Source organism: Zea mays, chromosome 3 (assembly GCF_902167145.1).
Source record: "Zea mays cultivar B73 chromosome 3, Zm-B73-REFERENCE-NAM-5.0, whole genome shotgun sequence".
Lineage (NCBI taxonomy): Eukaryota > Viridiplantae > Streptophyta > Magnoliopsida > Poales > Poaceae > Zea > Zea mays.
The window spans coordinates 175,076,075-175,091,683 of record NC_050098.1 but is presented as its reverse complement, the minus strand read 5'-3'; the positions used below and the strand labels follow the sequence as shown (position 1 = coordinate 175,091,683).

Genomic DNA, 15,609 nt, shown 5'->3' with positions numbered 1-15,609 from the left:
GATGCCGCAGCGCGAACGTGGTGCCGGAACAGTGAGCGCGACGTCGTCACATGGCATGGCCCGTCCGCGCCCATAACGTGGCGTGTCGCCCATTGGCTCGCCTCCCGTCAAAGGGCAGCAGAGCACGCATGCCTGCCGCGCTGCTTGCTGACTCGCCGACGGATGTTCTGCCGACATGCAATGCAACCTGGCAGTGGCAGGCGCCAGTCAGTAAAAAAAATGCCTACCTCGTGCCGTGCCGTGCCGACTTGCGTCGCATGCCACCGTGCACTTGCAGTAGAAAAATGTAGTGCATGTGCGTCGCAGCAGCAGCTAATGCGTGAGCAGCGTCGCTTCATGGAGCCCTCCCGCCTCCCGGCCCCAGAAGCGTCCAAGGAGCGCCCTCCTTCCCTGTGCACATGGAAGGCCACATGGGCTCGCGGCCAAGAGAGAAGGAACGCACTTGCAGGAATCTTCCCCTGATGGAGTACACGTGGGAGGGACCGAGGGCAGTAGGGCACAAGCAAAGTGGCGGCCGTTCCATCACGCAACGAACCGATCGATCAGCAAAAGGGTCTCGTCAGGGCTTGCTTCATGCCTTTTCATATCATATCAAATCACAGGCGTCAGGCCAACCGCCGCTCGTGCTAGCTAGCTAGGTGCATGTAGATGTAGGCGGCCGTGCTGTGCTTGTGCCCCGCCGAACCAAACGATGCCAGCAGGCTATGGCCTGTTTGTTTCGGCTTCTGGCAGCTTCTAGCCACCAAAAGCTGCTGCGGACTGCCAAACGCTCAGCTTTTTAGCCAGCTTCTATAAAATTCGTTGCGACAAAAACCATCCAAAATCAACATAAACACATAATTGGTTGAGTCGTTGTAATAGTAGGAATCCGTCACTTTCTAGATCCTGAGCCCTATGAATAACTTTATATTCCTCCACATGTAATCGTAATGATACTCAGATTCTCCCCACAGCCAGATTCTTCCCACAGCTAGATTTTCAAAAAAGCTAGTCGGAAAAAAGCTGAACCAAACATGTCCTATGTTGTTGGCACGAGACCCAGCTGCCAGGAAAGCAGGAACCCAACCCAACCCAACCCACGGATTTCGGAAAGGACGAGGGGTGTGGTGCGGTGTGGTGTGTGAGGCTTGCCACTGCCATTCTTAGGGATGGATTCGGATGTCTGGAGATCCGAAGCATCCATATTCGTATTCGGATAAAGTGCTAATATGAATATCCGTATTTGTATTCGATTTTAATATGGATGTTAAATAGATATATCCGAATTCGTTTCTTCTCTATCCGGTTTAAGATTCGTATTCGACAACATTCGACAAAACCGTGAAATATCCGATACTATTCGTATTCGAAAGAAAAAAGTATTCAATAAAATCAATTTAAACTTACTTTTATTACTAATTACAAGTGATTTTAAACATTAAATAATATACTAAAAACTGAAGTACACCATTTAAAATGTTAAAAATATTTATATCATAAACAAATGACTGTGTTAATCTTACAGTACCAGTGATATACAATGATAAATTTTAATAATATTAAAAAATATAATTTCGAATACATTAGATTATTGGAGTTTGAGTCCAAAATACAAATATACTTAATATACAAAAAGATTATAATTAGAGTCCAAAATATAAGAATACCAGGTATAAATATTTTATTTAAAAATATGATATTCAACTAAGTTTTAACTAAATAATGTATATGTATTATTGTTCATAATTTGCTTGTAATGTGATTTTTTATCAACTATAAATCCATCGATAAAACAAATTAATACTTGTTATGATGCTATGTTCTAAATCAAGTAAGTATCCGAATGTAAATCCGAATTCGAACTATTCGTTTTGTATTAGTATCCGACAGTATTCGTATTCGTATCCGTATTCGGATTAAAATATAGTAAATAGTGACATTTGAATCCGTTTCCACGCGTATCCGATCCAAATCCATCCCTAGCCATTCTCATCTCCTTTGCGCTGCACGAGCGGCTGACTGGATCATTGATCGCTGCCGCTTTTCCGATCGGTTGGGAGCCAGCCCACCTACAAGTCCCGCGCATGATGCAAGCCCTCCATCCGTGGGAATCCAATCTATTGGGGGGGGGGGGGGGGGGGGGGGGGGGGGGGGGGGGGGGGGGGGGGGGGGGGGGGCGCGTGTGCAGCATGGATGGGGATGGGTTGGGTTGTTGGGCCGTGCTTTTCCCACCGGTCAAGAATGGGGTCCATATGTTTGCGTACTTCAAATTGGGTTCTACTACTCTTATCCGCCCTCCCATCGCCTCTCCTCTCCGTCCCGAAGCCCCTGACCTAATCCGCATTAGGATGTAGAGGGGTCTGAATCACAGGATGACAGGAGCAGAACACCAGAACTAAAACCGCGTGCAGCGTCCCAGTACTTTAGGAGCTTCGACGCCTACCAGGAATCCATCCCCCCAGCTTCGGAGCAGAGGACTGAAACCATCCCCGTGAATTAGAAACTTGCAGAGGCCTTTTGTTCGGTCGTTTGTGGAGTGGACAGTTAGCTAGTACTCCTAGTACGGTACTTTTTTTTTTGCAGTTGCTGGTAGTTGCGAAGATTGGAAACAAGAGCAAAAATACACAGTCAGTAAGTATGTCACGTACACGTAGCAGTTTGAACAAGACGCGCCCGAGCTAGCATTGTACATCACTACACTGCATCCGGGAAGCTTCGTAGCTTAGCCTCACTAATCACACACTATAATGTATTTGCTTGCTTATACAGCAGTAGTATACTTCGAATCAGTAGACTCAAGGTACCATGGCAAATATATCTTATAATATGTTTTTTTTTCTCGAATATAGTGACCGCTGTAACGCGTAGTGTATTCCTAAGCAGCTGTATATTACTCCGATGAGGTCCATCACCCGAACCAGTCTACCGACCTATAAACCACCAAACTGTTCCTGTGTACCCCCCCCCCCCCCCCCCCCCCCCCCCCCCCCCCCCCCCCCCCCCCCCCCGCGAATTACTATCTTCATACAAGGTCGGCGGGACTGAAATCCTGAAGAATGGATCTCATGAGCGTGTCCTTGTGTGTTGGTACAATCAAGCTTAAGTTTTAGTCGATAGCATGGGGAAAGGTTTATTATATTGCAGGTTACCAGTAAGATCCGTGTCCGGCAACCGGCATTATTGTTTGCTTCCGTAGGTGCAGCTGTTTGTAGGAAAACAGAGAGCCGAATGCGATGTACTACCCGCAAGCAGTAACACCGACCGATCATATACGCAGTAGACCAAGAACGACAGCGACATGCCGTGTTGGAATTGCGGAACCAAGGACGAGAAAATAAAATAGACGCGTGTCCCTTTTGATGTGTCCTTTCCACTAGATCCCCGCCCAACAATCACCGCCTCACCGGTCCGGGAGAGAGGGAAATCTTGCGCTGCATATTCGTCTTCGAACGTTCTGAACGAAGACCAATCGAACTCGACGCCCACCTTGCGCACTTGGTTTGCGCCGTTCCTCTGTATTGTGTCGTCTCGTCGTCTGCACCGTGCGGTCCGCCACAGTCAAAGCAAGAGGAGACTACTGGCACTCTAGCCGTTCTCATTTCTACGGGCATCGGCTCTTGAGCCTTGCCTGCCTCCTGTGGTGTACTGGTGTTATGCTGTTGAGTCCACTTTCGAGCATAGGCTAGACGGTCCGCGGTTCGAACGATACTTAGTGGTGGTGCGGATGGTCCGTGCGTGCGAAGATTCAGTTAGAGTTTCGAGTTTTTTTACGGGATTTGTTAGCTAAACCTGCGAGATTAAATCGGGAACCGTGCCCTGTAGGTCCAGACATTCCCATAACGATCAATCACCAGCTGAAAGACAGACAAACTCGCATGACAGGAGCTACAACACCAGAACTGAAACGGCGTGCAGCGTGCGAGTAGTGCAGAATGGAGCTTCGATCATTCGATGCCTCCAAGTAGGACTACGCACCCCGTGAATTAGAAACTCACACTCGCAGCGGTTTTTTTTTGTTTTTTTTTGGTCATTTATGAAGTGGACAGTTAGCTACCTTACTGGTAGTTGCGAGTTGTGACGGTGGAAGGAGACTGGAAACAAGAACACTGTACTGTGCCACTGCCACGTACTATCGTACACATATAGTAGTGTGGAGAAGGCAGTGCAAGTCTTGTACGTCACTACACGGATGCGGAGGATTGATGTAGTTGATTAAATTACAGATAGAGAGTACGCTGTGAGTCTTGCGGGTACCTTCCTTTGTTCGCGCATAGACAGCAGGTGATAGCTCAGACAGGAGAGGAGAGGAGAAGAGGTTTACGTGCATCATTGCTATGAGTATCCGCAACCAAAGACATGGAGATCCATCTGGATCGCCTGAACCGAGTACGTACCACACAAACCATCCATTATCGCTGAACTTGAACGGTTGGGCATACGCGATCAATGTCTCTTGCGTCGTGCACTTTGGACCAGAGCATGATTTTTCGTTTGCTTCGGTTAAGATATACGACCCGCAGAACATGAAAAAAATAAAGCTCCATTGTTTTTTCCCTTCTTTCTAGGTAAGATGACGAAATAAGTGTGTGTGTGAGAGTGAAGGGTTTTGTTCATCAAGGTTTTTTTTAGGAAAAAGGCTCTAGAGAAAACCATCCCTACAGTGTGATTTTATTGAAACTTTTTAAAATGCAAATAAGATTACAAGCGGAAACAAAGAAGACGAGAAAAAGAAGCTATCGAGAGTCTAGCCAAAGCAAAAGCCTAGCTTTAGAGGAAGGTTAAATCTCAGCATTTGCGGCTTCAACATGTCGTTGAAACAACGTCGCCAAGAGGAAAAAAAAGAGCCTAGCTTTAGAAGAAGCTGATACCGTGGTCTGCTCGCGCATGCAAACGCTTGGGCTCATGCCGGCCTGCACCGTAGCTTGCGCACGACCATCGTTGGCACCCCGGTCAGATCATCATCGCGTGAGCTAGGTCCGACCCTACTTGACGCTTGGGCTCATGCCGGCCTGCACCGTAGCTTGCGCACGACCATCGTTGGCACCCCGGTCAGATCATCATCGCGTGAGCTAGGTCCGACCCTACTTGACGCTTGGGCTCATGCCGGCCTGCACCGTAGCTTGCGCACGACCATCGTTGGCACCCCGGTCAGATCATCATCGCGTGAGCTAGGTCCGACCCTACTTGACGCTTGGGCTCATGCCGGCCTGCACCGTAGCTTGCGCACGACCATCGTTGGCACCCCGGTCAGATCATCATCGCGTGAGCTAGGTCCGACCCTACTTGACGCTTGGGCTCATGCCGGCCTGCACCGTAGCTTGCGCACGACCATCGTTGGCACCCCGGTCAGATCATCATCGCGTGAGCTAGGTCCGACCCTACTTGACGCTTGGGCTCATGCCGGCCTGCACCGTAGCTTGCGCACGACCATCGTTGGCACCCCGGTCAGATCATCATCGCGTGAGCTAGGTCCGACGCTACTTGTTACTGAGTCCGTTGATGTGGTGGAAGTGGATTGTCGGTCATTACATTCGATGACCGAGATCGTTGATGTGGTTTAAATAACCATAATTATTATTCAAATATTCAATACGACAATAATTAAACTTTAGTTGAAGAAACCAAACACCTTCTAACGGGTTTAGCTTCAACATTCGTTGATTTCATCGTTTAGTTGGTGGACTTGCATACCAACCGGACGTGTACTGTAATACCCACTTTGTAAGAAAGATCTAAAAGAGAAATTATATCCCTCTATCTCTATATGTACTACCAATGTGTATCATTTCATGTGGACACATTACTTATACAAATAAATAGGTAACAAAAGACACTCAATTAAATCATGCATCATGCTGGATTTTGTTTTGTGTGTATTTTGTGACAACATAAAATGATCTGAAGAAGAAATATATTGAATTCCCAAAATAGAATTTAGAAGATTTTTTTTTGAACAAAGAAATAGAATTTAGAAGATAAAAGGAGGTTTTAGAATTTAGAAAGGAGAGGAAAGAAATTAGAGAAATACTACATAAAATGAAATAAAAATAAGAATAAATATCTTTCAAACTGGTGATTTCAAAATCTCCATTTGACTGAGTACAAAATTCACTACAAGAGTTTGATTTCAGATTTGAGTTTCAAAAGAATAAAAAAAAAGAAGAAAAGAAATTAGAAAAAGGAAAAGAGAATGGAAAACGACACTCGGGCCAAAACTCCCTGGCGCGGCCCATTAATTCTCTTTACTCGCGCGGCCCAGTACCAGAAATGCCGTCCGCGGGCGCGCGCTTACGCCTTGGCTGGCTGACGCGCCGACGGATGGGCCCACCTCGTCAGGCGCCCTCGCGCACGGACTGCGCTCGGCCGTTCTCTCGCTCGCGCTCTGTTTCACCGCCGCTCGGGGTCCACTTGTCAGATAGCTGCCGCGTCCGCAAAACAGAACTCCGCGCGGACCTCGCCTACCTCGCGCTGGACTCGCCGCCATTGCCGGTGGGCGTGGATGGCTTCCTCCCACCCGTGCCGAGTCCCTGGGAATTAAATCGGAACCTCTACGCCCTTCTTCACCTCCCCCACCTACCTAGCCTTGGTCTGTGCCATCCGCGTTACCACCTGGCCGCGCCGCGAAACAGGTTCATCGCCGCCGCCGTTGACTCGGGTTACCAGCACCGGCGGGGTCTCGGGTTTGGGCCTGGGTGTTTCGGGTGGTGCGCGTGCTCTTTCCGTGGGTGATTGCGGACCAGCGACGCTGCAATTTCTCGCCGTGGAGCTAGCGCCGCCGTCTGTCCGCCAAGTGCTGTGGTCGACCACCTCCGCGTGCACGAATTCCGGTAAAGCTCCCTTTCGTATGTTCACTACCACCTTCCCTTTGCGTAGCAGTGGGTCAATTTGATTATGGGGGTGTGTGCGCGCCCTGGGGGCGGCTCGGCGACGAAGCTCTGTCGCTGCTGCATTTGCGCCGCCGCCCTGTGTCCGGTGGGGGAAAGGAAAGTAATGAGAGAGGGTGAGCACCTGCCGTCGATCTCCTGCGCAGCGGCCAGGATTAGATCCGCCCGGTACCGTTTCAGTGATTGATCTGAGCCGTCCGATTTGGAGCGGGCGCATTGGATTCAAACGGGGTAGATTAGATCGGGTCCGTCAATCGTCGATCAAGCGGTCGCGCTCGTTTGTCTGTTGCCGCGGTTAGTGATCCGTTTCTGGCCTCTGGATCTGATCTGAACGGCCAGAATTGAAGCATACCCCTTCGCCGTGCATTTTTGTTAAAGAGACCCCACGCTTTGCACGAATCTACCCGCAGTCCACCCTGTACAGCCCTCTGAGTCTCGGGGATCTTTTTAGTTTAGTCCCTGCACTTTCCAGAAAATAGTGCCCTGTCCAGATAATTAATAAAACCAGGGAAATCATCTAGAAAATGATTTTTAGTACAAATTTAATTGCAGAAACTTGTTTTAATCATAGAAAATTCATTTGAACTCCAAATTGGTCCATTCCAGTTCCTAAATTTTTGTAATAATATTGTCTACCCATTAGTGCCTCTGTTCTGACATGGCAAACACATTAAAATTATTCTTTCACTTAATCTTGTATTAAATGCATAAAACCTTAGAAAATCCATAACTTAAAATATATAACTCCAAATTTAATGATTCCAGTTCATGTGATCTTATTTTAATGTCTAGTTTATTACTGTATATTCTATTTGCATGTTTGGTGTAATGTTAATTTATGCTATACTATATATGTATTGTGTTGATGCGAGTAGACGAGCAAGCCACTGTGGAATCTGAGGTTCAACAAGTAGAAGTAGCTGAGCAGGAGCTCGTTGAAGGCAAGTTGTGCCCTTGATCACTTCTTTTTACCCATTCATGTTCTTATTATTCATAATGATCTGCATAGGTTAATTTTGATGGGACCCAATAGGATACCCTAGATTTGACTATCTCTATACCTTGTTTCAGCACTGGTTTTACTACTAAAGTTTTGGGTAGTTCATGCTATTTGCTTTATGTGGATTTGGGTATAGAGATATTTATCACTCATTTTTACACTTGTTATTATCTGTTCATTATTTTATGTTCATGATAAGATCATTATGTTAATGGGAACATGGAGAACCACCCGGGAAAATAGTGCTACCACAAGGGTTTAATGGGACGCCCTTGGCTGATTAACTAGGAAAGCTAGTGGAGGGCTACCTTACCCGAAAGGGGCAAGGGCAGTAGGGGAGTGGTCAGTGTAGGGAGGTCCTTGGGTTGATTTTGCTGCGATGGCGGTCAGACAAGAACCCTGCACTGGAGCTTCCTATAAACTGTAGCGGGTAGTCTGAAGCTAGTGGAACTTTGTAAAGGCCTCGTAGTGGTACCCTGCCTCGCTTCCTAGGTAGAGGTGTATGGATTCTGATCAACTCCGTGGCAAATGGGTAACACGACTTGTGGGTAAAGATGCGCAACCTCTGCAGAGTGTAAAACTGGTATACTAGCCGTGCTCACGGTCATGAGCGGCTCGGACACTCACATGATTAAATTATGGAACTTAAACTCAATCTGTCATTTCATTGCATATGGGATTATTTCATTATTACTTTTATTTATTATTTCTAAGGGTTGGTATTTACTTGTACTTAGTAACTGCTAATAAAATTTTGACCAACTTATAAAAGCAATGCTCAGCTTCAGCCTTTATTTCTTTGATCAGCCTTACACTTCATGAACTCCCACCTTTGGTGAGTTCATGTCACATTATTCCCCACAACTTGTTGAGCGATGAACGTATGTGAGCTCACTCTTGCTGTCTCACCCCCCCACAGGAGAAGAACAGGTGGTTCAGGAGGAGCCACAAGGCGAGGAGTATGATCTAATCTAGGTGGCGTTTCTCAGTTGACATTGGCGCCGACGATCCTTAGTTCGTTTTACATTTATTCCTTTACTTTGTAATAAGTCTTCCGCTATGTAATAAATACTCTGATGTTTTATGACATTTATCTCTATACACTCTGTTATTGTATATGTTGTCTTCTTGGCGCATGTATGAGATGCACCCGGCTTTGTTCCTTAAAGCCCGGGTGTGACATGTACTTACCAACCGTGGTGGACTTGCATACTAACAGGATTGTGTACTTGTCAACCGATCGGTCCGTTTCGTACCAACTGTGTCAGAGCTGAACCGGCCTGTATATGGCTGCACCGATCCATGTATTGGAGAATTAGTTGATATCGATCCCGACTAATTAGTACTTTATACTGTGTACTAACCACACGTTGTCACATGTCATCTCCTAATTGGTTCACAAAATTTCGACCGTTTGAAGTTCAAAAACAAAGAAAAACTCTAGACCCTTTCTGTAAATAGAGAGGAGTGTTTGATTTCATTTACATACATCACCCTCTAATTCACTTATCTTATTTGTAAAACATCCACACTATTTTAATATGGATCTAATATGGAGTTCAAACTTTAAAACTTTCAGCGACTTGCTACAGGCACAAACTCCACAACATCTTGAGACCCTTGTCGGTGTAGGGTAAGTCTTCTTCGATGACCCTTCTTCCATATATCATTGTTGGGAGGATGTTTCTGCTCATCCTTGTTCCCTGAGTCCGCAACCTCTATCAGTATCCTCTTCCTCTATATCCCTACAGATCATCAGTGTATGCTCCTCCTCCTAATGAAGACCATATCAATAATGTTCCTCCCGCCATAGACGCTCTTCCTTCTCACTTATCCATATGCTCCTCCATACATGTATGGGTATCTATATGACGCTCCTCTATATGAATCGTATGGTACCCCTCCATATGATGCTCCAAATGGTGCTCCTCCATTCATTCCATAACTCGTCTGGTACTCCTCACTCATATGGTGCTCGTCTGGTGCATTTAATTCATTTAGTCCATGATCATCAGGTGCATTTGCCATAACATATTTCTTCTTGTACCAAGAATCAATTGTAGTATTTTTTTGGTTTTATGATTACCCTACAAAAATAAATAGTCCTTTCGATTTTTTATTTGAGATTTGTTAGTGTATATTTGAACTATATAGTGTCAAATAAAGAGAAATAGAGGTAGTATTTTTTTAGATTTATTTAAAACACTCGCTAGCTACCTTATAACAGAAACCCAAACAAAAGGAAATTAATAAGAAAAAGCAACGTGATTTAGTACATACAAACTGTAGCAAAAAGGAATGAAAAAAATACTAAACAAAGTAAAGATCTAATTACTTGTTCAAAGAGGCCGAGAGGGTGTCTATAATCTGCAGGCAAGATGTTATGCGCCTGGATGGCTGAATTATAGGCAACAACCCTTTCCATTGTCGTGGCATCACAAGGTTTACAATTTGGAACGGGATTCAGTGAATCTCGGTTATTTTTACCGATTCGTTTCCAAATCTAAAAATAAAAAGTCAAACTTGGTAAAAATGAAATTGTGAACATTAAAAACATAATTATAAACCCTTAGGTGCAATGCAATAGGGTTCGGAAAGGGATTCGAGAAGACTGAAGGCGTCGTACGCCTTTTCCGCATGCTAGCAATACAAGGTTGATTTGCAGTTGCTTCTTGTGTGTATTGACTACATAGGCTAGGGACGGCAACAAGCATGAAACTCACATGTATAGGAATTATAAACATGTACCATGTGGTAAATACTTATCTGCGATGGGTACACTATACATCCCACACCCTCTACCTGTGAGTACATAATTATACATATATTTCACATGCGCGTGCACACACACATATAATGCGGGTACATAGGTTTACAGGCACATGTCCAATTTTTCGTACCCACGAGAAAAAAACAGTCGAGTTAAGAATCAATCCACAGTTCCACACTCGTGTTTGTGGGTATAAATCTACACCTAACCTCACATCCTACAAGATTTTCACCTACATGCATGCGAGTAAAATGTGTCCGTTACCATCCCTAACACATTAGCAGCCTGCTATGCCTTGAGCCCTTAGCCTATGGCTACTATGTAAGGCCCATTAACATGTTGTAGCCAACATATAATGGTGTCTCCAGCAGTTTAACTATCCTGATTTCTATCATATTTTTTATTTTAAATTTTACTTTGTGAATAGTACAATGTACAACGCAATGTGTTGGAGACGGCTTAAGGATTAAGAGATATATTGTGCTGCTTCCTATTTTGTGCAATATATATAACACATATACTTTTAGAATAAGTAGAGGAGTGTTAATTTTTTCTGCTTTGTTGGGGTGAATGCCATATAGCTAATGTGACAATCGATATAGCTGGAAGGTTTAAAATGCGTGATCGCTCGCTCCAGCACATACCTCCCACATGGACACATGGTTGATGGTTGGCACAGCGCTACGTCCGGTCGCCACGTCCCCACCACGCACTGAAGGCTGACGACTGACGTACGGGAGGACCAACTGGAGCCACAGCCACTCGACTGGTGGGTCCCAGTCTCCCAGCCCAGCCGCCCACCGACCACACACCGCCGCCAGGCGGACTTTTCCCGTATATGACCCCACCTGACAGTACTCCATGGCCCCGCGCGCCAGCCTCTAGTGCTTTGGGTTCTCCGCCTCCACCTTTTTTCCGCCCGCTCCCCACCACAAAACCGACAAAAAAACTGACCATTTTTTATTGCAAGGAAAACAAGCACCAGTTTGGCTCGTCTCGGCCTCGGCGCGTGCCCCCGACCCGTTGCTGACCCCGCTCCCCGGTGATCTGATGTCGGCGGCGGCACGCGCGCCACCGCCGCCGCGCGCACTCTACGCGCCGTCGAGAAGAGTCCCTTTCGGTGCCGTGATCCTATCCGCGCCGCGACCCGGGGCTAGGGTTCGCGCGGCGCGGCCTCGCGAGGTACGGCTCTGCGTTCGCTCCGGATGCCCAGAATCATTCTGCGTTCCGTTTAGTCGTCGTGGTCGATGCTGTAGGAGCTAGTGCCTGGCGGGGTTATGGGTGCTACCGCCTCGCGTTGCTGGTTTCGAGCTAAACGCGAGGTTTTGGTGCAATTTTGAAGGTGTGAGGTGGCGGGTGTTGGATTAGCTATCGGCCTAATGCAGATGCAATTGGGTCGCTTCGCTGTACAATCCTATTGCTATTCAAGCAAACAAACTGTTTGTTGATGTGTTTCTTTCATTTTGGCAGCTGTTTTTTTATTTGATAGCATGGATTGCCTCGATTTCATTAGTCGCTATGACTGTCCTCAAATCTTATATTTGTCACCTAGAGGCACTATAATGAAGGAAATTTTGGGGTAATTGAACTGATAATCATGGACTCACAAATAATTAAATTGCTTCTATGGCTGTACTAGTGATAGTGACTAGTCATTAGTTTCTTCTGTCGCAAATTTATGTGTTTGCTGTACTAGTAATCACTGTAGTTTATTTAGTTGTAAGGAGGGATCTAAGCAGCAAATCATTTCTTACTTTGACTATAACTAAATATTTCAGGTCCCACGTTTATTCATATTTACTAGTTCTACTATTTTTCTGTCTTGCTACTTTTAGTATTAAAAACAGAGAACAAAAAAGCAATCGGAGGGAGATCTGGAACTTAAACTAGGGTTGTTATGAAGAGATTACAACATTGAAGATCACATTAATTGAATATTAGCTTGCCTGCTTGATGGCATCTGCTAGTGCAGCTGTCCAAATCCGTTTGTTTTATGTATCATCAGCAGAAATCTCAACATCTTGCTGGGATTGTACCTTTTGGTTTCAGGGGAATGTTCATAACCATTGCCTGCTGACATCGTCTAGTCTGAATTCAAGTTCTTTGCTATGTCCTCCATGCAATTGTGCTCAAATGGCTTTGGCCGACACAAGAATTGCTTACCAGCCTGAAGTCGACAAGCATGCTGGAGTTCTGGTATGGAAGCTTTGATACTATTTTTTGTACGGGATGAGTCCTCTTCCCTTGTCCTGACAAATGTTTTGTATTCATCTGCAGGCCTATGAACTGGTTCAAGGGAATCTTGTAAGTTTTGCATTCACGCAAATTATCTGTCATTAGTTGTAAAACTAGCTTGATTTTGATTTTTTTGTCCAATCGACATAAATCAAATTCAACACTTTAACTTCAGGTTCAGTGGAATTCATTTATGGACAAATCAATACCTGATCCACCAACAGCTGTTCTTCTTCATGGCATCCTTGGGAGCAGGAAAAACTGGGGTAAATGAGGAGTCCTCAATGTGTCTGTAATTTGTCTTAATATTTGTATTGGCCCATTTTGTATTTTGTTATAGGTTTGAAGTTGAGTAACATACTTGATTTTTTTATATTTTGGTTGTGAACCACATGACTAACAAAGTAACAAACAAATTGTCTGTGAAGGATCTTTTGCGAAGAGATTGGCTCAGGAATTCCCAATGTGGCAGGTCATTATATCTATCATTCTGATGGTGGCCTGAATTACTCTACAATGCATATCATATATGAAAAATGATTGACATTTATGGTTTCTCTTTATGAAGTTCCTCTTGGTTGATTTGCGCTGCCATGGCGACTCAACATCAATTAAGAAGAGTGGACCACACACTGTTGCCTCAACTGCTCTTGATGTTCTAAAGCTGGTTTGTAGCTTTTTGCGTCAGCTATTTATGTCTTCGCTCTTTGGCTTCTCATTCTTTTCAATCTTCATTTTTATCAATAGAACTAGAAGTGTAGCTTGTTTGAAAATGAACTCTATCTGTGTCCAACGTGCTTGCACAATATCTGCATATTCATCTTATTGCAAATCTAGCTTTATGCATTTGGAGACAAGCCTAACTCTTCATGTTAGGTTACATGCATCAGCGTCATATGACAAAATGCATTATTTGAGGTTCCTGTAATCTAATAGTCATCACTATGAAGTAAATGACGAAGTGATTTGGTGGCATGGCACACACCTTTTTCAAAACTTCTTTATTATATTTGGTGCTATTTGTTGTTTCTTGGTTGTTCACTCCTTTAGCTGACTTATATTTTGCTCCATCAAAATCCAACAGATAATGCAGCTCAGGCTAACCCCTCGGGTTTTGGTTGGTCACAGCTTTGGTGGAAAAGGTTTTTATTAATATATGTCTTTACCGTTTTGAAATGTTATGCTTTACAACAAAAGTAATTAAAATGGATATTGGTACTCACATATGAGCTTTGCAGTGGCCTTGAGTATGGTAGAACAAGCTGCAAAACCACTTGCTCGTCCTGTTAGAGTGAGCTCTACTTCTTGTTTTGAATGTTGTTGGTGTAATTGAAATATGTTTGCATTGATTAGTTCTTCTCTGTTATGCTTATTTTCTTGATATTCTGTTTCTTAAAAGGTATGGGTTCTTGATGCTACTCCTGGCAAAGTTCGGGCCGGGGGAGATGGTGAAGATCACCCTGCTGAACTTATTGAATTTCTCAGAAGAATGCCTGAGCAGGTTGGACTCTAAGACATATCTTAAAAACTTTACTGAGTAATACATTTTGGTGCCCTGTCACAGCTTCAGGACTCATTTTTATTTTACATTTTATTGTTGAAATTTAGGTTTCTTCAAAACAGGAGGTTGTTGATGCTCTTGTTAAAGGACAATTTTCTATGGACGTTGCACGGGTATGGTTAACAGCTTATTGAGATGCCCTTTCAGGCTACTCTATCTTGTTGTCTCCAATGAAACAGCAGCCAACAGATATTCCTTTTTTTTGTGTTGTTTCTTTGTTTCAGTGGGTGGCTACAAATCTACGTCGAACCAGTCCATTGGGTCAGCGACCATCTTCAAGCTTCTCATGGACTTTTGATCTAAATGGCATCTCTGAGATGTACAAGTCTTATGAGGATACTAACTTATGGTAAATCTTCAGCGATGCCAGTTGAGATCATCAAAAGAAAGTATGTTGTGTGACTAATGGAATGCTGCTCCATTCAGGAGGATTGTAGAGAATGTACCAAGGGGTGTTCATATTAATTTTCTAAAAGCTGAACGAAGTTTGCATAGATGGGCTCTCGAAGACCTCCAAAGAATTTATACTGCGGAGGAATTAGCTGCAGATGAGGGTGGAGGAGTTGAAATGCACGTGCTTGAAGACGCTGGACACTGGGTATTTTGGCACCCGCCTTTTTTTTCTTTTTTTTTACAATAAAGCTGCAAACCAAAATATTTGATTATTTGCATGTTTCCTTCCAGGTTCATGCAGACAACCCAGACGGTCTCTTTAGAATTCTTTCGTCAACCTTTCGAATCGAAACTACTATAAGAGGAATGCAGGACTGAGGATCAAACCTTTATCGATCCAATGACAATAGAGGGGAGGCATTTCTGAATCGATTCTACTGTAAGAGGAATGCAAGAGGATCAAACCTTAATTGATCCAGTGACAATCTGAGAGGAGGCGCTGACACTATCAGAAGATGTGTACATTACAAGCAGGGAGGTGGAGCCAGCATTTTTCTGAATGATAGGCGTCTTTGTTCATTTGTTCATTCTTTTTTTTACAAAAAAAAAGAGTATGTAACATGAGTTATACAACTAGGCTGTTCTTCGAGAAACAACCTGTAACTGTCTGTCATATACTTGACGAATGAGAAGCGTTTTCGTACCTGTTTTAGCCTGAACGGTTCAGTTGTAAGATCTCGAATTAAACTGCCTGATTTGCAGAGTCTAGAAAAAAAATGTTCCTGAT

At 44.4% G+C, this 15,609-nt stretch overlaps 1 protein-coding gene across 1 annotated transcript; it reads left to right on the top strand.

Moving 5' to 3' along the window:
• Nucleotides 1-11,639: 11,639 nt before the first annotated feature.
• On the top strand, nucleotides 11,640-15,609 carry LOC100381431 (alpha/beta-Hydrolases superfamily protein). Its single transcript, NM_001174272.1, has 13 exons — nucleotides 11,640-11,815; nucleotides 12,683-12,829; nucleotides 12,911-12,937; nucleotides 13,044-13,134; nucleotides 13,297-13,340; nucleotides 13,437-13,535; nucleotides 13,953-14,010; nucleotides 14,107-14,159; nucleotides 14,268-14,369; nucleotides 14,477-14,542; nucleotides 14,654-14,778; nucleotides 14,856-15,027; nucleotides 15,114-15,609. Exons 1-13 carry the CDS (start codon nucleotides 11,684-11,686, stop codon nucleotides 15,198-15,200), a joined length of 1,203 nt encoding a protein of 400 aa, NP_001167743.1. The 5' UTR covers nucleotides 11,640-11,683; the 3' UTR covers nucleotides 15,201-15,609.

Bases quoted from the DNA above. Each gene is read 5' to 3' on its own strand.
- LOC100381431 (NM_001174272.1), top strand. From the start codon at position 11,684: ATGTCGGCGGCGGCACGCGCGCCACCGCCGCCGCGCGCACTCTACGCG. The intron at 14,011-14,106 runs GTTTTTATTAAT...TGAGCTTTGCAG, and splicing joins TCACAGCTTTGGTGGAAAAG to TGGCCTTGAGTATGGTAGAA. The intron at 14,543-14,653 runs GTATGGTTAACA...TCTTTGTTTCAG, and splicing joins TTTCTATGGACGTTGCACGG to TGGGTGGCTACAAATCTACG.